Below are 18934 nucleotides of genomic sequence, written 5' to 3'. Positions count from 1 at the left end.
TTATAAATAAAATCTTTCTTTTAATCTCATAAACACAAAGGATTTGGATAAATGTAATTAGGAAGAATAACAGCGAAATAGATTTTCATTTGTTATCTTAAAAAATACATACATTTGTGATAAAACAGCCTATACAAGATTGATAATCAGGAACCATTCATTCATCACGCTACTTAACATTTATTATAATAATTACAATTACTATTATCATTTATCGTGTATACAAATTAAAATTGGAAAACAATCGAGAATGGAATTTTATTTCTCTCGGATAATCTCTTGACTAAAAATACGTTGTCAAATAAATCGCGTCTTTAATATTAAAACATAAAAATTTATAATTAATTTAAATCAGGATGTTGTTGACCAAAATAATTTTTTTTTTATTTCATTTATTTTAACATGCAACGTTTCGTCAGTTTTATTCTGACAACATTAGGTAGCTTAAAATTTTACAATATAAAAACAAATAGTCCTTCATTTACAAAAATTTATTACAGACTCTAAATATATAAATTAAAAAAAAAAAAAATGTCATGCGCAGTAATTTTTGTAAATTAAGGACTATGTCTTTTTATATTGTAAAATTTTCAGGTGCCTGATGATTTCAGTTAAAATAAATGAAATAAAAAAAAAATCATTTTGGTCTACAACATCCTGATTTAAATTAATCATAGAAGAATTTAGACCTGATCAAAGCAATAATATAAAAATTTATTTGATAAAAAAAATTCATAAAATTTAATAATTATAAATATACATATTTTTTTTTTTTTTAATGTAGTTACTAACTAATCACTATTTAAGCATACTATTAATTTATTAAATTTTACTATCCTCATTAATTTGAGATCTTAAAATAAACTTTAAAAATTACATGATGTTTTAAAGTTAAAGACGCGAATTAATTTGATATTAGACCTTTTACAGTTTTAATAAACGTCAAATTAATTTATTTAATTTAATTAATGTATTTTGTTGTATTTCATTTAATTTTATCTCTTTATAATAAACCGATTAAATTATTTACATTTTGTCATTCATACTCTCGTATTTAACACGCACATTATATCGCATTTAAGGCCCCACAGACGTAAAAACCGCGTCAGGCTATATTTTATATATAGTATATTATTTTTATAATTATAATTATCATTAATATTTCTATAATTATAATTATTATTATTAATATTAATATTTTCGTCCTGTTAATTAATTACATGTATATTACTTACACGACTTATTCTATTGTTGACTGACAACTAATATACAGAGTGGATTTCATTATTCAACGGAGATCACCAGTACTGGATGTTCTTACTCCGGTACTAGAGTAAGCTATTAATTATTAATATATATATATATATATATATATATATATATATATATATATATATATATATATATATAGATATCAATTTTCGTATGTATATATATTTGTATTAAATTGAAACGCAAATCGACACTCTGTTTTCTCGCGATTCAATTTGGACCACGCATCATTTTGTTTGTACGCGTTGTTTTTAAATATAATAAAATAATAACGATAATGATAGTTAAAGAGCGCAAGCTGCCTTTTACAAATTTCTGTTTTGCTTAACGATTCATGCCCCTTTCGCCGGCAATTTAAGTAAAATTCGCAAGTGATATACAATGTATTTATTTGATTGTTTACGGATACGGAACATGTTAGAGAATAGCTCGCGATGTTGATGCTGGTGGATTGCTTGGCAACGCGGGAATCGTACCATTCGTCCATTGAATGAGAATATGCTCAGGCATTTGAGTACTCTGCATGTGATCTTTCAGTAAGGTTGACGAAAAACTACAGTGCAGTTGATACACTTCGTTCTCGTGGTTGTGATCACCATTTCTACTGTACAAATCTGAAAGAATATAATGATGAGATTAGATTTTAATATTACTTTTTAATTTTGATTAAAAAAAAAAATCCCTTCGAAAATAATCAATTGTAATAAACACCTTTAAGTATCGCCGTGGCCCACAATTGCACGTGAACATCAGGTATTTTAGAAGCTAACTGATTAGCCGGAGTGACCATATTCATTGACTCGCGTTCGTTACCCAAGGATAGAAAAATATGACCTAAAAGTACTAAACTACACGACGTTAGTCGGTTAAGATCTTCGGAATTGGCCATCTTGAGAGTTTCCCTCAAGTATCTTTTGGCTTCGTTGTATCTGGCACCAAAAAAGGCCTGGAGACCCTGTACGTAGAAGGCAGCAGCTTGCAGCGAGTGAGAGTGGAGTCCTTCGGGATTGATTCGCTCCATGAGACTGCCCAGGTCCTTGTCCCGCTTGGTCCTTAGGTATACGATCGCCAAATTGAGATTCGCGAACGTGCAAAGTTCTTTCTCCTGAGAGGTCTGGAGCGCCGCGGTGAACTGAGCCTCAGCGGCTTCCATAAAGTTCATTGACATGGCATAGAGACCCAGGAGGGTGTGTAACTGAGACTCATGACCCTTGAGTAGTTTGGGCTGCGTCCTACAGAGCTGACAAGCTTCCGCAATCTCCACTAGCGCCGTGCTCCTGTTTCCACTGACTAGACGACACATCACAATATGCTCTAGCAGCATCAGTTGAAAGACCGAGAGTATTGGTTTGTTGTCGGTACTCTTGAGCTTCTGGATTTGTGTCAGAGCTTTGTCCGTGTACTTTTGCGCTTTTTCCATGTAACCGGCCTGCATCGAGTGCATCACAGTAACGAGGTACACTAAAACGTACAAATGTTCTTTTGGCATCCATATAAACATGTCGCTGGTGCTCGAACTGGTCGCGGCCTCGTCTGACGGCCAGGTCGGGGACATTATTGTCTGTATACTTTGTTGTAACTGTTTTAAAAATACTTTAACACTTTTAACCTGACCCAACATTAGGAAATAACACACTTGCAGCACCAACAGGTAGACTTTTAGGTACTCCTTTTGATAGTGGTTTCCCTCCCATCCGTCTACGTATCGGCTGGCCATGTGGAACAGCGGGTGGACTTCCGAAAACTTTTTGTCGATCAGCAGCAACATACACCGGCTCAGGATAAATAAAACCCGCGTATAATTAGCTCCGTTTACTTGGGCGTACTCGCTGCCCATTTCCAGTAAACTATTCGCTGCTATAAAATCTCGTTCGGATGCGTGCATTTGCTGGTGACATTAATTTTTAGTTTAGTTAATTCTTGCTTCAATTTTTATTATTAAGTATGGTCTCATGTATAAATTATTAAATAAAAGACATTAAACATTTATTTACAAGAAAATTTTTATATTTTAAATACTAAATATCATAAATAAGTGTATGAAAGTTAATATAGATTTACAGCAAAGATATTTTAAGTAAAATGAAAGTACTGATAATTTAGAATATTTTTTATAATGAAAAGGCAGTTTTTATTTACAGAAATGATTTTTATACTCCAAAATATATGAGACCATACTCTAGGAAATAATACCTTTAAAAATACTTACTGCGAGTTGAAAAATAAGTCTACAATGCCAATAAACATTTTGAGTTGAAAGTCTAATAGCTTCTCTAAGTATTGGCATACAGTGATTTGAGTCTTGTTGTTTATATAATTCAGCAACAATACTCGCAGCTTCGAATTTAACGTCATCAAATGTTTTCATATTTTGACTTAATCCCCACTGAAAAGAAAGATCATAATTTCAGTATATTTTTATAAAAAGAATAAATTTAATCACATTTTTATCAATAAAAAATAATAATAATTATGATACTGAAGTTGGTCGTCAGCTGTCAATTTTAAAAAATTTTTTTTAACAAACAAATTACAATAAAAAATGCTTCTAAAATTTTTGACTTTTCATTTTTATTAATTTTTACATGTGAAACTTTTTACGTACATTTTTTTTTTTCAAAAATTGAATTGCTTCAAAATTCTAAAAAACGTTTTAATGTTTGTCAACTTCAGTGTTATTAATGACACTGAAGTTAAGAGACATTTGATAATTTTTAGAATTTTTTTAACAAATAAATTATAGCAAGAAAATTTGATTTAAAAATTTCGTCTTTAGAAGCTCTGAAAAATTATAAATAATTTTCTAGACCTAGTTCATTTTTCAAGAAAAATAAAAAAATTGATGAAAATTAATTTAGTGAATTTTAGATCATTTTTAGAACTTTTGTTAACAAATAAATTGTAGCAAAAAAAAAAATAAGAAAAAAAATTGACATCTAGAAATTTTAAAAACAAAAAAATGCAATTTTTTAAACTTAATTTAATTGTTAAATAAAATTAAAAATAAATCAGGTGACAGCTAACTTTAATGTCATAAAAATTGTCAAGTGTCTGCTAATGTCAACCTCATTGTTATTAATAATTTAATAATAAAAAATATTTAACGTGCAGTGTGCGCCATTAATCTACATGTATTTAATAAACAATAGAATAGGTTAGGAATCTCCGGGAGCTATCAAAACAATAATAAACAACTAGTGTTACCTAAAAATAAAATAACGTGAAATTTATAATTAGCAACAGTAGAGTAAACTGTTAAGCAAAATAAAAGAGTAATAATATAAAAAAATGACAACTGACCGCTTGTTCCAGGTGAGATCGCGCCAGGTCAATGTTTTTAGTGTGCGTAAGGAGGATGTTACCCAGTTGAAGATGAGTCCTGGCTTCAACCTTAGGAGGTGGCTTGAAAAAAAAAACAGCTTGCAGACATTGTATGCAAGCTTTTATGTTCGGAGGACTGGATGTACGAAAATTTTCAGCTAAACCCAATAACGAGAGATACCAAGCGTCCTGATGTGACGCCATTTTGACATTTCTCCTCTTTCCTTTCGAGATTCACCACCAACTAAAGTAAAACTCACTGTGCTCTGAAGACTAAAGTGCTCCAGCAGCCCAGCGCTCAAACAACTAACTTTTACTTTCCACAATGTGGTATGTTACTTTTCAAAATAATATTGCGATTGCAATCGCTATTTACTTAATCGCGGAGCAATCACATCTGCGTCACGATTTTTACGCGCTCAATTTTCCATGGAAACCGCACACTATTGCGTAATATTTACGAACAATTAGATATACAGGTCTGGCGCATATACCCTGTGTTTATTTTTTAAACTGTTTTTTTAGGTTGGTGCTCTGGTCTTCCGAGTTATAAATCTAGATATCTACAATAGTAGCTTAGAATAAAATAGGTAATCAATTTAAATATTTAAATCAAATAATAAATGAGAATTAACTTAGATGACATTAAAGTTATCAGCCACTTAATAATTTTTTTATTTTATTTAACAAATAAATCTTTTCTGAAAAACTATTTTTAAGATATTGCTTTTATAATTTTTTAAAATTTCTAAATGTCAATTTTTTTTTCTCATTTACTAGAATTCAAATTTGCGCGCGCAAGCGCGCGCCTGAGTTTAGGGTTTACATATATTTTCATGCTTATGATATATTTGACCAATCACGTTACGAATAGTTTGCTTATATGATATATTTTCATATTTTTCATCTAAATTATAAGAGTGGACTAGAATTTGAATTTGCGCGCGCAAGCGCGCGCCTTACTATAGCGTTTACATATATTTTCATGCTCATGATATATTCGACCAATCACGTTACGAATAGTTTGATGTCACATACATTTCATCTCAATTTTATTATGGGATTTTTGCCATAATTTATTTGTTACTTCTAAATATTAATAAACATCTGCTAAATTAATTGTCATAATTAATTAAATTTTTTTTTTTGATTTTATAGCAATTAAATTATCAAAAAAAAATTTAATTAAAAAGTTTCACGTGTGAAAATTAATAAAAATTACAAGTGGAAATTTTTAGAAGCATTTTTTTATTGTAATTAACTTATTAAAAAAATTTTTAATTGACAGGTGACCGCTAACTTTGCAGGATTGATTATATCTATTACCTGTTTTATTTCAAGCTACTATAGTAGATATCTAGATTTATACCTCGAAAGACCACCCTGATAGCCAGCGCTTTCTCAGTAAGTGTTGACTTCCAGCAGTTACGGTTAATTTATACATCAAGTTGGCGGTAATTCTTCTTTCAACAACAGTTGTAAGCAAATTGACGGAAATCTACGGCCGCAACTTGAATACAAGTTAACAATCAAACTTGTAGTTAAATTTCCTTTCAACTTTACTACAATTTGACTGAAATACTTGTACAGCAAGTTTTGACGTCTATTTGCAGAGTAAGTTATAGGTAACTAATAGGTAATCGCTCGCTTTGCCAACTCTTTCCGTCAAGTTTGCTTCAAATTGCGGACGTAGATTGACAGTAAGTTATAGGTAAGGTGGCTATCAGGGCAGTAGAGTACCAACCTAAAAAAACTGCTTAGAAAATATCCACCCGGTATATGCGTCTCAGGCGCAATAAAGTTTTCAATTGTCTTTTTCCTTTTTCCGTGTATTCGCTGTGAGTGAAGCCATGGTAGGGGAAATGAAATCGACTGAAGCGTTCGCAGTGGTTACTTTTGGCGTTACGGGAGGCTATTATTACTAAAATTGTAAGCAAGTACACGTGAGAGTATTTATTTTGTTTTAATTTAAATAAATTAAAAAATGAGACACCAGAGTTGTTGTGTCGTAAATTGTAAAAATACCAGCAGAAAAAGTGAGTGCAAGTTTTATAAATTTCCGACTGCTCAGTGGAAAAGAAATCAACGGAATCAGTGGATAGCTGCAGTTAAAAGGCTGAAGTAAGTACTACCATAACCTTAATTTAATCAATAACAATAATTCGGAAAATTTAAATAAAAATTAAGTTAGCCGACATCTAAAAATTTTTATAATTATTTTTATCGAAAAAATTATTACGAAAAAATTAAAAAAAAAAATTAATTTGTAAAAAACTTGAAAAATTCTAAGTGAAATTAAAAAAATTTTTTTAATTCTAATTTAATAAAACAAAAAATCAAAAAATTAACGTCAGCTAACTTTAGCATTATAGTATTGAAAACCTTTTCAAAATTTTTAAGTTTAGTAAAAGTTAATAATTTTGTTAGGATTCTGTGATGAAAAAATCTAATTTATAATAAATGCTTAAATTTAAATTAAAAAAAAAGATTAACATACTGTTCTAACATTTTATAAACACGTGATTTTTAGCGCTGATGGATCACAGTGGGTTCCCAAGCCATACGATTGTATTTGTAGTGATCATTTTATTGGAGGCAGAAAATCAGAAGAGGAGCTAAGTCCTGGCTACATTCCAACTATATTTCCTTCAATTTACAAGTGTTCAAAAGTAAATGAATCCTCTGCGTTAAACAGGTAAAAATTATTTGGTAAAACTTGATCAATTTGAACGACTTAGCAATGATAATTTCATATTTTCAGATATAAACGCGTAATGAATCGGCGAATGAAAGCAAAATTACCTTCAACATCAAATGCTGAGTCCAATGTTATAGAATCGGTAGAAGTGATGACTGAAAATCCTCCAGTAGTGTCTTCAAAAATAGACCAAGAGTGTCAAATTGATTTTTATTATTCGAACTCTGATATCAATTCTCAAATGTTTACTTGCAATCGTTATGTCAAAGACGATTTATGTCATGCTGAAACTCAGACAGAAATTGTTAAAGATACTAGGTCGATAAAAATTCATATTGGTAATAAAAATTTGTTGATAAAGAATGTGGTACTCCTGAAAAAACCTTTGTTGATAAAGAAAGTCAAGCAGATAGTAAACATTTTAATGGATTCATATCGGTGACAAAGGATCAAGAAATCATTGATCTGGCAGGGGTATCATTCGAAAATTTTGATTTCTTGTTGACAAGAATGTCTACGCAAAAAAGTACATAGTATCGAAAAAGATCGACTATTAATTTTTTAATGAAAATGAAAACTGGATTGACATTTTCAGCACTTGATGTACTGTTCAGTGTTCACAGAACAACAATTTCTACAATTTTTATGAAACTTTGCAACTACTAGCTAGTGCAACTAGAAATTTAGTATTTTGGCCAGATATTGACGCTGTACAAGAAACTATGCCTGACTGCTTTCTACCTGATTACAGTAACACCAGAGTTATAATTGATTGTACAGAATTTCGAATTGATATCCCTAAAAGTGTCGACAATCGTGTTTTTACATACTCCCAATACAAAAAGAACTTCACAGCCAAAGTTCTTATTGGAATAACACCTGGAGGTTTTATTTCCTTAAGATCTGACGTAGCTGGAGGACGGAAATCGGATTCTCAACTTACAATAGAGTCTGGGCTGTTAGATCTATTAGAAGATGGTGACATTGTTTTGGCTGACAAAGGTTTTCCAGAAATAAAAACAGTGATTGACGCAAGCGGTAAAAAAGTACAAATGGTTATGCCGCCTTTCCTTGAGAAAAAAATGAATTTTCAACCGAAGAAACTCAACAAACATACAGTGTAGCAAGAGTTAGGATTCCCGTTGAAAGAATCATGCAACGATTACGGACTTATCAAATATTGCATAAAATTCCTCAGCACTTGTTTCATTGCATAGACGATATTTTGCACATTTGTTGTGTTTTGGTTAATTTACAGCCTCAATTATTTCTAATAAAGAAGATGTTGAAAATAAGATATAAAAATATCTTATTACTCATCAAAATTATATTTATTTTATGGATTTTTATGACATACAAAATTAAATTTCAAGATATTGTAAATAAATTGTAAAATTAATGAATAAATAGTTTAAATTCTTGTAATAAACAATAAAATTCTTTTAAACTTATTTATAACTTTTACATTAGTAACGAATATTAAATAAAATATTAAATTAAAACTCTTTAAGATTGGCATTTTTATAACGAATAACAACGCTCTTTACTTAACTTAATAAATATTAATAAATATTAACCTTAAACTTAATAAATATTAACTTAATAAATTTTAAGTAACGAATAAATATCTTTACTTAACTTTCTAATAATTGACTTGTTGGTAACAATGACAACAATCCTTATTTTTACGTAGTTATGTATTATAAAAATAAGTTATTATTATTTAAAAATATTCTCAATATCACTTCCAGTAAAGCTTCGTTTCTCCATTGCAATATCATTTTCCTCATTATTATCTAAGTTATCAGTATTATCACTATTATTATTGTTATTTTCTTTATCACTATCTTCGATAGTTAGGGTCGCGTATAAAGCAGGTAAATAATGTTTAAAATAGAATTTTTCGCTTTTTAAAATCATAGTTTTAAAAAATCTTCGTCTCTATTAACTTCAATCAAGAAACTGCCATCTTCAACAGGTGAATAGACAAAGAAATCACAAACGCTCATTCCACTGACGTACATTTGAACTTGAACTTGTGTATAATAAATATCAGTCTTCTTAAGTTGTAACTTATTATCAATAAGTTGTAAATACTTAACATTACTTGAATTATCAACAATATTGATTATTGGTTTCTTCTCGCAGGAACTTGGACATTTAAATTCTACAATTTTTAAAATAGAGCCATCATCAGTGACAACGCCATCCAGGCTTGCACAAAGCCAAGGCTGAAATTTGCTAACCAACACTCCAACACGTTTAACAATACAATTTGCCAATTCTTGGTATTTATCTTTGGCATGAGTTTCCATTTTTAAACCGTATCTGGTTGAAGCATTGTCAATTTTACTAGGGTTTAACATGTCTGAAACTAAAGCTTCAACTGGTTTTCTACTTAAAACTTTAATATTATGAACGTTTGAACTTGCAGAAATTCGTAACCGTCGAGCTTTGAACCAATTATTACTGGAAGACTGTTTCACTGTTTGATAAGACAAATTGATGATTTCCTGTTCTGATAATTGCACATTTTTAGGTAAAACTCTCGTATTTTACTATCCATGTCATATTCACTTTTGTAAATAAAATATTCCTCTTGGAAAATTAATAAATTTTCAATACACACAGCGCATTCTTCTTTCTCCAAATTTAATTCGACTTGCGCTAATAAAGAATTCATAACATTTCTGACTGTATGTTTATTATTTTCTTTCAATTGTGCTTGCATTATTAGTTTTAAGGGTGAATCAGCTTTTAATTCAGTGATTGAAACTTTTTGAGGTTCATGTAATTGGGTATATTTGTGTGGTATCATATTTTTAAAATATTCTCCTTTAGAATATTTATTTTTTGTGAATTGACGTGCACTCGGCTTGCCCCACTGCTGCTCATGACTTGTTTTTGAAGCGCTTTCCTCATTGTTAATAAAATAAATTAACGCCGCGACGTGTTTGCACTTTTTACTCTGATTATATACACAATTACAGTGTACATCCGTTACATAGCGTTCGGAATTTATCTAAAAGAAAATAATAGAAAAAATATGTTAATTACAATACTCTAATAATTTTTACCACGACGAAATAAATGATCAAGTTTCAAATTACGTTCAATGAAGTAATGTAAGGTGTACTGTGGACCGAGGCTTGGCGAATAATACGAGATTTTATAAAATAGCTATCATTGTTCCGTCTGTGTTCCTCGACATCTCTTACATGTTCTGCAAGAGCGAGATTTTTGCCCTTGCTCACTGTTGCTGGCTGAAATTCAATTTGATGAGTGATACACTGAAATCCGGTCTTTATAATAATATCCATGGCTTTTTTGTTACTAAAAAAAAATAAAAAATTACATTAATTAAATAAATATTAATATATTCCATTGATATAACTATTTAATTATTTTTTTTTTCATTTTAATTTTTTCCTTAGTATCATTTTTTGACTTTGATATAAATTTCAAACAACTTAACCTGAATGTTTGCTGCATTCTTTATTATTTTTTATCATTATACTTACTTGCTGTTGATTCGTTTAATTAAAAAACAAAACTGCAATTACTATAAAAATGTCACATTTTTTATAACTTTTTCTTTTTACTATTATTTATAATATTTATTTATTTTTATGTTTCTTGCTATTGCCATACGTATAAAAACATACTCTGACAGCCTCCCGTAGTTCATATTTTGTCTGGCGCTGCAGTCGCACTCATAGCGAATAAATAATTTTTACCACACTAACCAACAAAAGTATCACTCAATACTTAAGTACTGTCACACAACAACACTCTGTCATATTTTTATCTAAAAATTGAATAACTTACCACAAATATGAAGAAAATTTCTTTCCTGTCCTCAGCTGATCCGTAAGTTTTTAATTTTCCTTTTTTATACTGAAAGTTTACAAAGATTAATCATCACTAATGATCAATCATTATAAAATTAATTAATTGATGATTAATCAATGCATTTTAAGTATATTTACAATAAATTTTCACCACAACAATCAATGAAAATGAAGTTAGCCGACATTTAAAAATTTTTAGCAATTTTTTATTAAAGAAATTTCAATTAAACAATTAAAAAAAAATGTCACATGTAAAAAACTTAAAAAACTATAAGTGCAATTTCGTATAAATATCTCTTTAGTTGTAATTTGATTAACAAAAAAAAATTATAAATTTTTAGACGTCTGCTAACTTCAGTTTCATAATAATTAACGCCATTTTTTTGGTCCGTTTTTGCCGCCATTTTGTTTGGCGCGAGCTTTTAAAAATATTAAACCAGCGCCATCTATAAAAAATGTTGAAACAATAATTTTTGGATTACATACACTGTATTTTAATAAATTATATATAATAAATATAATAACAAGTAAAATAATTAAGATATATTAAGGTGGTAATTTTTTAGCTAAGCACGAGGTAGTTAGAAATTTGTTTAAATACTTTTGACAATAGAGATTAAAAGCTGCGAAATTGTTGACTTAACAATTAACTAAGTGATTAACCACTGACTACAATAAATGTCATTAAGGATGTACATACTGTGACATAAATATAAATACTAATTATACACATGTATATATAAATAAATTACACATATATATTTTTTTTTATATAAACCTAATTAACTAATTAGTTAAAGTTTAATTAAATCAAGTTATTTAAAATGTATACGTCAAATTTATCTAAAATCGTACATTTATTCACCTACAAAATACCTCATAAATCAACCTACAGTATTTTAGTACCAAAAAACTGTAGACTTATAAATAATTCCGCTAATAATAACAATTTTTACTGTAAAAATAAATACCGTGATTATAAAAATAAATTTAGTGTTTGGTTCGTTGAACAATCAATCGTAATTGCGCGATTGTTCTGTCGTCAGTTCGAGTACATAGCTGCCCAGCGTGTTAAACGTAGTTTGAAATTATATCAATTTTATCCGTATTTTTGGGAAGATTTATTGTTTAGAAAATTATTTAAATTATGGCGAAAGTGTAAAACTAGAAATAGCAAGGAATTTTTAATTAGTGCTGTTGGGGTAAGTATGTTTAATTGGGATGAAGAGCGTATTGATGACCAAGAGCTTTACAGGTAAGTTTTTAATTAATTGTTTTTTACTTAATAATTTTTTGGTTGATTTCTTGTTAATTGTAATTTTTTCTTCTAGTTACGCTGATGAAATAAAAACAATTCATAAGCTACGTAATACCACTGTAGTTTGCGAAAATTGTCATTTGAGATTAATCATTGATAAGAAACAACCTAATGTCACGTATTGTACGTGTAATAAATCAAAATCCATCAATTCAAGTGGTAAAATTAATTGAATTATATGAAAATTTAAATAATATGCATACGTCAATTTTTTTTTATTTTTCAATTGCATGTACTTAAAATAATAGAATCAGTAGACATTTGAATTTTTTGTACGACATTAAAGTTAGCTGTTACTCGAAAATTCTTTAATTTTCTTTAACAATAAAATTTGTTTTAAAAAATTGCATTTTTAATTGATTAAAATTTCTACAAGTCCATTTTTTTAATAATTTTTTTTTGCTATAATTTATTTGTTAAAGAAAATTAAAACAATTGTAAAGTGACAGCTAAATTTAATGTCATATATTTTTTTTAATTTGAAAAATCAATTAGTACAAAAAAAAAATATAAGAAAAATTTTATATAAAATTTTTAGAATTTCTACTTATGGAAGTTTTTGTAATATTTTTTTTATCATAGTTTATTTCTTTAAAAAAGTCTAAAAAATTATCAGATACCAAAAATCTCTTAATTTACATTCCATCTAAAGATTTGATTTATCAAACACTTGAATTTATAAATTTAAAAACAGAAAATATTGAGAATGAATGGGAGCCATTCATCGAAAGACAAGATATGATGATTTGGCGGAAAGAAGAACCAAATACTGGTGGAATGTATGCATACAAAGTGTTTGGTACCTTTTCCGATGTCAGTGCTGAAGAATTTTTACAAGTACAAGTTGACGTTGACTACAGAAAAGTCTGGGATCCAACGGCTAAACAATTGGAAATTATTGATACTGATCCAAAATCCTTGTCTGCCAAAGACCATCGTACGGATATTATTTACTGGGAAATGATATGGCCGGTAATAAATAATTTGAATTAAATTGTTCAATCGATTGTTGAATATTTTAATTATTTACAGAGACTATTTTCGAATCGTGATTACGTTTACCAGCGCAGATGGGTTTTGGATGAAGAAAAAAATATTGTAGTCATTGTCAGTCGTGTTACTGATCATCCAGATGCGCCTAATAGACCTGATACTTATCGGTAATGAAATAATAAGTAAATTTAAGTGTATGAATGATAAAATAATATTTTTTAAATTATTGTAGAGTTACTTCGTATTGGTCGTACATGGTAATAAAACCGTCTACGAATTTTAGCGAGCCAGGTATTGAGTTTGGATTGACGTATTTTGACGATCCTGGTGTAAATATACCCTCTGCTGTTACGGCGTGGGTCGCATTAAGTGGTAATTTAATTGTTTTTTTAATTTAATAATTTATAAGTGACACTCTGAATATAAAAACAAGAATCAAACTTTTTTTTTAAAATATTTGTCACCATTAAGGTAGTTATCGTGGTTAAAAATGACAACTACTTTAATGCTAAAAAATTTTATTTTAGTTTTATTTAAAATCTCGACCAATGCAAAATTTTTATCAACATTTTTTGTTGTATTTAGCGTGTGAAACTTACTTTACAAAATAATCTAGACGTTATTATTGAATGATAATATAATAATAATTTATCTGAATGTATTTAAAGGATTACCCGACTTTTTATGTCGCATGCGACAAGCTGCCAAGGATTACAAAAATTATATTTGCATTAAAAAACAAGAAGATTTGTTATCTGCCAGCATATTAACAGATAAAGACGAAGAAATCATTGAAGCTGAAGATAATAATTCTAATGACAGCAGTAAAGTTTTGGTGAATCTCGATGGCGCTAACTTTGCTAGAGAATCGAATATCGTAAATAAAACTTATTCTCACGAATCATTGTCAAACAATTCAACTATCGAAAGTTCGGCTGCTAATAATGATAATATTGTTTATTTCAGTAATAATACTAATAATAATAACAATAATAATAGTATTAATGGTAATGATAACGGTAGTAAGAGTGAAGAAAGTGCTACGAAAGAAAGTGATAAAGATTTAGAACAAAATAATGAACAAGAAACCGGATACTTTAGGTATTTGTTTTTAACGAAATTATTTGCATGACAATTGTATACATTTTCGACGCGTGACTTTACTGTTAGCGACAAAAATAGATGAGATTTATTATTTTCTCGCCATAAATTTTAACTTGAGATAAATACTGTTGAAAATAACTATAAGATAGTACAAAGATTTTATTTGTTCGTATATAAATAATGATAATCTTTGATATTTTTATTAAGATTTGATTGATTTACCCTAGACTAGTCAACGTATGAGTCAACATCTTCACGGTTGCCCAATTTCAAAACACAGTAACTGACAATTTTAAGATTTTTTAAAAATTTTTTTATTAAAAAAAAATTTGTGGCAATTCGCGGGGCTTTCCTCATCGCTTGACCAGAGTCGTTAGGTCGCGTTTATTGACCAGTTTAGGATGAAAGTTACCGTAGTTTTCAAAACAGATACAGAATAATTTGGTTTAAATATATCAATTATTTTGTTATATTTTAAAATTTATTTTGAATTGAATTCATTTTTATATAGAGAATTATATGTTGTCTTTGTTTTTTGATTGAATGTGTACATAATGATAATATTTGTTGTAGTTGGTGGTCAATTAATTAATTAACTAATTATGAATGAGCGATAAATGTATCGAGATGTAAAAACAATAATAATAATAACAAGAATAATTATTACATAAGTAAACAGTAATTTTATTATTAATATTAAATCCAGTAATACATAAATATTCAAAATAATGTTCCTAAATATTACAAAAGTAGTCTTAGGTTGCACTTGTACTTTAAGAATTAATTCATTTAATTCACAGCAATTAATTAAGAAAATTTTCCGTCTTTTTATGGAAAAGTTTTAACTATTTTTAATTCAGCTTTCGAGTATTCCTTCTATGTCATAGCATTTTTTTTTAGCTTGCCAAAATTATGTAATCCATTAATTAATATATTGTCTTAACATTGATAATAATATAAATATAATTGATAAATAATAATTTAAATTGACTAATTTATACAAAATTTTATAACTAAATTCATTATTTATGAACATTTTTTTATAAAAAATAATTCTTCGAATTTTAATTACAAAAAATATTTCATTTTCATTTAAAAAAATTAAAAAAAAAAAAAAAATTTTTTTTCAACCCTAATATTTTTTTGTACCCGCGAAAAAATATAAAAAAAGTTTATAAATAATTACAAATATTTAAATCCATTGAAATTTCTATAAAATTTCATATAAATTACAAACCGACTTGGTTATCTAACAATAACATTAAACAATTCTAAGTAGAAAAATACTTGATATTAACCTGTAGTATCAAAAGATATCAAATTCTCAACAATTTATCTTAATACAAATGAATAATAAACGTATCACAAACTTTGATTATGATCAGAGGAATTAGAGTCATCAAAGCAACTTACATTGACACTAAAGAAAATGTCATCGTCTTCCTCGTCAATAATGAACGTCAGTTCATCAGGAAACATTATCGGCTTAGACCGAAAATCCGCGCAGTCTTCTTGATCGTGACATTTTTGATACGCGATTTTATTTTTTAAATCCGCGATCCAGTAAACATTATTGCTCTTATGCTGTCTTCCGACATTGGCGCAGTACCTGCAACAATTAAAACCCATTATATTTACTAATTATCACATCAACAGTATCAATAATTCAACCATCAAACAATAATTACCTGTTGCCAATTATTTCATACGTAATCAATTGCCTATCCTCAAAATACTTAGAAACTCTAATTGTTCCTGGCTTAACAATGCCCATAATAAATTTATCAATCGCCGGATAAGGCGAGGAGTGATACTGCTCCCGAGAAGCTTGTGTGAAACTTCTAAACTGCGTGCTGTCATACTTGGTTAAATCAGCAACAATATCATCACTGAGCTCGAGCAGCTGAAGATTATCCTTTTCCGGGAAATAACTAACCAGACTCTCCAAAAATATTTCAAGCTCTTTGTCGCGACTTTCGGTGATCGGCTTGAACTTGCAGTCCTTGGCTCTCACCAAGTGGGACATTTTTCCCCATTTAGTAGCCTTGTAGATGCGAAAGTGTCGGTTGCGCGAGTAGACCGAGGTGTCGATGAACAATTTTCGCCGCTTTCCCGTGTCTATGAACAGTTCTTCCAATTCCTCGCGCTTGAAGTAGCTCAGCACGTCGTGGAACGGAACCCCGTCGGTGTTTATGTAGTCCTCTATTTCACCGCAAATCGACTTCATGAAACGTCCTGCGTTTATGTTGTCGTGGAACGCCACGTCTTTCAGCCGGAATATCAAGTGTCGGCTAAACTTTACTTTGGTGGTCGAGTCCAGGTTCAAGACGTTCTTCTTGGTCATTGACAGCTCCCAGTGCTTATGGAAGAATGCGATCAAGATGTCGATCAGAGTCTGAGTCATTCGGGGCCCGTTGTGCTCTGGGTTCAAGTCTGTTTGGAACTCCAAATCCAGGTACAGGCAGCAGGGACTTCCTTCTGGGATTACCTGAAATTTTAATTAGTTTTTATTTATTTGTTTTTTAATATTACATGTTGAGATTTTATTTTACTTTAATTAATTTTTAGGAGTTTTATAAATTTTTTTTTCAAATATCAATTGGAGATTTGAGCGTATGTTTTTGGAGTTTTTGTGAATGATTTCACTTTTTAAGTGAAAATTTTAGCTTTTTGACAGATTTTTGAAATTTTGGAGTACTAAAATATAAAATAAAATTATAAATAATTATTTTGGAATTTTTTATTTATAAAATTTACTACAATTTTTTTTTTTAAATATTAATTGAAGATTTAAGTGTATTTTTTTGGAATTTTAGTGAGTGGTTCTACTTCTTAAGGGAAAATTTTAGCTTTTAACAGATTTTATAAAATATTGGAGTACTAAAATATAAAATAAAATTATAAATAATTATTTTGTAATTTTTAATTTCTAAAATTGACAAATTTTTTTTTTTTTTCAAAATAAATTATTATTCTTATTTTTTAACCAAAACATAATTTTTTGAAATTACATTCTTAATAAAGTATTTTTTTTGTCAAAATCCTCCATTCTACTAAAATAATTAATGAACTTGAAAAAAAAAATTTTTTTAAAAAACTTCAACCCCAAAATTTTCTACATTGAGTATTAATTTAAAAAAAAACTGGAGAAAATAAAACTGTTAAAATTTTGAAAGTTTATTTTATCCAGCAAAATAATCATCTCAAGTCTCCAATAAATAATTTTTAGCAAAAACTCCAATTAACTAACGAAAAGTAAAATGAAAATAAAACTTAAAACTAACAAATAAATGAAATAAATAATTACCTCATAACTACATCTCCTTTCAGGCAGTGTGCGATTGAAATACCACCAATAAACTTCAGGATGTGCAACAATAAATTTACGATGGCCATTTGGTTGCTCATAAACAAATGTCAGAAGAATATTAATACTTGTTGATTTAGCATCCGCTAACTGAAGAGCTTCTGCCTGGCGGTAAAATTCAGCCCAGTCTTGCGTCGGTCCCAACAAACTTTGTGGCATACGTTCTTGTGTTCCAAAAGTCGTCAAATGATAACTCTTGTTGCGTTCCTCGATATCCTGGATTTTTTTCCTCACCTGGCTGTACCCGCCGTAAAATTTCATCGCCGGTATTGGGTTCAGTTTTGAGTTTTTCTGTGACATTGTTTATTTTTATTTTAAATCTATTAGAATTAACACTTACTTTTTACTTTATCAACTAATAAATAGCTTTTATTTATTTATTTTTTTTTAGATACAAATTTCTCAAAAGTAGCATGTGATTTACTAACGTCGCGCCAAAATTACACGCTTAAAACACCGTTTTTTTTTTACTTGTAATTGTAAAGTAAACAAGCACAAGCCTGCTCCTTTCTAATCTATAGAACATCAAACGCCTGTTAAAAATAAATTTATTCGAACGGTTATGTTTTCATTCGTAATTTTTTTTATTTACGTTCCTTAAAACCATGTCATTTTCTTTTTTATCAGCTGTCGTTACTAACTTCAAAATAGTGACTTTTTAAAATTATTCTAGATGGCGCGAAATTCAAATTCTCCGGACGCTAATTTAGAAATAAAAGAAAAAATCTATTTTTACATCATTTATTTATAAATTTTATATATAAAAGTGGCACGTGGTTTAATCGGGACGATAGATAAGAAAAAAATAATATTGTTTTTTTCTCATTTAATGATTAATTCTTGAATTTTAATTCTAAAGTAATTTAGTAAAAAAAATAATAATTTAAAAAAACTAAAAAACACACTTTTTATAAAAAACCGGACTAAAAAGTAGAAAATAAATTTAAATTAAGAATAGTGTTAAAAATTTTGATAAATATAAATTAATTATAGTGTAATAAGAATAAAAT

At 28.7% G+C, this 18934-nt stretch overlaps 5 protein-coding genes across 6 annotated transcripts; 2 read left to right on the top strand and 3 right to left on the bottom strand.

Moving 5' to 3' along the window:
* Window positions 1-82: 82 nt before the first annotated feature.
* Window positions 83-5067, bottom strand: Mau2 (Mau2 sister chromatid cohesion factor). Its single transcript, XM_074259991.1, has 4 exons — window positions 4573-5067; window positions 3482-3658; window positions 1984-3160; window positions 83-1886 (listed from the first exon to the last, which is right to left on the bottom strand). The coding sequence occupies exons 1-4, from the start codon at window positions 4795-4797 to the stop codon at window positions 1690-1692; spliced, it is 1776 nt and encodes a 591-aa protein (XP_074116092.1). The 5' UTR covers window positions 4798-5067; the 3' UTR covers window positions 83-1689.
* Window positions 5068-6562: 1495 nt separating this feature from the next.
* Window positions 6563-8415, top strand: LOC141524094 (uncharacterized). Its single transcript, XM_074237747.1, has 4 exons — window positions 6563-6714; window positions 7124-7288; window positions 7355-7703; window positions 7906-8415. Exons 1-4 carry the CDS (start codon window positions 6578-6580, stop codon window positions 8413-8415), a joined length of 1161 nt encoding a protein of 386 aa, XP_074093848.1. The 5' UTR covers window positions 6563-6577.
* Window positions 8416-9207: 792 nt separating this feature from the next.
* Window positions 9208-11001, bottom strand: LOC141524093 (uncharacterized). The gene is made up of 4 exons (XM_074237746.1): window positions 10813-11001; window positions 10402-10624; window positions 9821-10313; window positions 9208-9776 (listed from the first exon to the last, which is right to left on the bottom strand). Exons 2-4 carry the CDS (start codon window positions 10609-10611, stop codon window positions 9208-9210), a joined length of 1272 nt encoding a protein of 423 aa, XP_074093847.1. The 5' UTR covers window positions 10612-10624; window positions 10813-11001.
* A 676-nt stretch (window positions 11002-11677) lies between these two features.
* On the top strand, window positions 11678-15228 carry LOC141538489 (stAR-related lipid transfer protein 7, mitochondrial). 2 transcript variants are annotated; one of them, XM_074259993.1, is made up of 7 exons: window positions 11678-12397; window positions 12474-12619; window positions 13155-13432; window positions 13493-13620; window positions 13686-13825; window positions 14122-14330; window positions 14420-14561. In XM_074259993.1, exons 1-7 carry the CDS (start codon window positions 11967-11969, stop codon window positions 14420-14422), a joined length of 1335 nt encoding a protein of 444 aa, XP_074116094.1. In that variant the 5' UTR covers window positions 11678-11966; the 3' UTR covers window positions 14423-14561. The 2 variants fall into 2 exon arrangements, with proteins under 2 accessions (XP_074116094.1, XP_074116093.1); XM_074259992.1 differs by having other exon boundaries at window positions 11679-12397; window positions 14122-15228.
* On the bottom strand, window positions 15226-18441 carry LOC141538491 (DNA-directed primase/polymerase protein). Its single transcript, XM_074259994.1, has 3 exons — window positions 17865-18441; window positions 16246-17045; window positions 15226-16166 (listed from the first exon to the last, which is right to left on the bottom strand). Exons 1-3 carry the CDS (start codon window positions 18222-18224, stop codon window positions 15920-15922), a joined length of 1407 nt encoding a protein of 468 aa, XP_074116095.1. The 5' UTR covers window positions 18225-18441; the 3' UTR covers window positions 15226-15919.
* Between the last annotated feature and the right edge of the window lie 493 nt (window positions 18442-18934).

Source organism: Cotesia typhae, unplaced genomic scaffold, assembly GCF_013202065.1.
Source record: "Cotesia typhae breed Kobodo isofemale line unplaced genomic scaffold, CoteBio_Ctyphae contig_22, whole genome shotgun sequence".
NCBI lineage: Eukaryota > Metazoa > Arthropoda > Insecta > Hymenoptera > Braconidae > Cotesia > Cotesia typhae.
Note: the sequence above shows the minus strand (reverse complement) of the source record. Positions and strands in the feature narration are given on the sequence as shown.

Excerpts from the sequence above, each read along its gene's own strand:
- LOC141524094 (XM_074237747.1), top strand. The coding sequence starts at position 6,578 with ATGAGACACCAGAGTTGTTGTGTCGTAAATTGTAAAAATACCAGCAGA. Across the intron at positions 6,715-7,123 it reads GCTGCAGTTAAAAGGCTGAA|CGCTGATGGATCACAGTGGG; the intron begins GTAAGTACTACC and ends CGTGATTTTTAG. Across the intron at positions 7,704-7,905 it reads TAAAGAAAGTCAAGCAGATA|TGTTCACAGAACAACAATTT; the intron begins GTAAACATTTTA and ends TGTACTGTTCAG.
- LOC141538491 (XM_074259994.1), bottom strand. The coding sequence starts at position 18,224 with ATGTCACAGAAAAACTCAAAACTGAACCCAATACCGGCGATGAAATTT. Across the intron at positions 17,046-17,864 it reads AAAGGAGATGTAGTTATGAG|GTAATCCCAGAAGGAAGTCC; the intron begins GTAATTATTTAT and ends TTAAAATTTCAG. Across the intron at positions 16,167-16,245 it reads TATGAAATAATTGGCAACAG|GTACTGCGCCAATGTCGGAA; the intron begins GTAATTATTGTT and ends TAATTGTTGCAG.
- LOC141524093 (XM_074237746.1), bottom strand. The coding sequence starts at position 10,611 with ATGGATATTATTATAAAGACCGGATTTCAGTGTATCACTCATCAAATT. Across the intron at positions 10,314-10,401 it reads CTTACATTACTTCATTGAAC|ATAAATTCCGAACGCTATGT; the intron begins GTAATTTGAAAC and ends ATTTTCTTTTAG. Across the intron at positions 9,777-9,820 it reads AGAGTTTTACCTAAAAATGT|TGAAACAGTCTTCCAGTAAT; the intron begins GCAATTATCAGA and ends CTTATCAAACAG.
- Mau2 (XM_074259991.1), bottom strand. The coding sequence starts at position 4,797 with ATGGCGTCACATCAGGACGCTTGGTATCTCTCGTTATTGGGTTTAGCT. Across the intron at positions 3,659-4,572 it reads GATCTCACCTGGAACAAGCG|TGGGGATTAAGTCAAAATAT; the intron begins GTCAGTTGTCAT and ends CTTTCTTTTCAG. Across the intron at positions 3,161-3,481 it reads GACTTATTTTTCAACTCGCA|CAAATGCACGCATCCGAACG; the intron begins GTAAGTATTTTT and ends TAATGTCACCAG.
- LOC141538489 (XM_074259992.1), top strand. The coding sequence starts at position 11,967 with ATGTATACGTCAAATTTATCTAAAATCGTACATTTATTCACCTACAAA. Across the intron at positions 12,398-12,473 it reads GATGACCAAGAGCTTTACAG|TTACGCTGATGAAATAAAAA; the intron begins GTAAGTTTTTAA and ends TTTTTCTTCTAG. Across the intron at positions 12,620-13,154 it reads AAAATCCATCAATTCAAGTG|AAAATATTGAGAATGAATGG; the intron begins GTAAAATTAATT and ends ATTTAAAAACAG.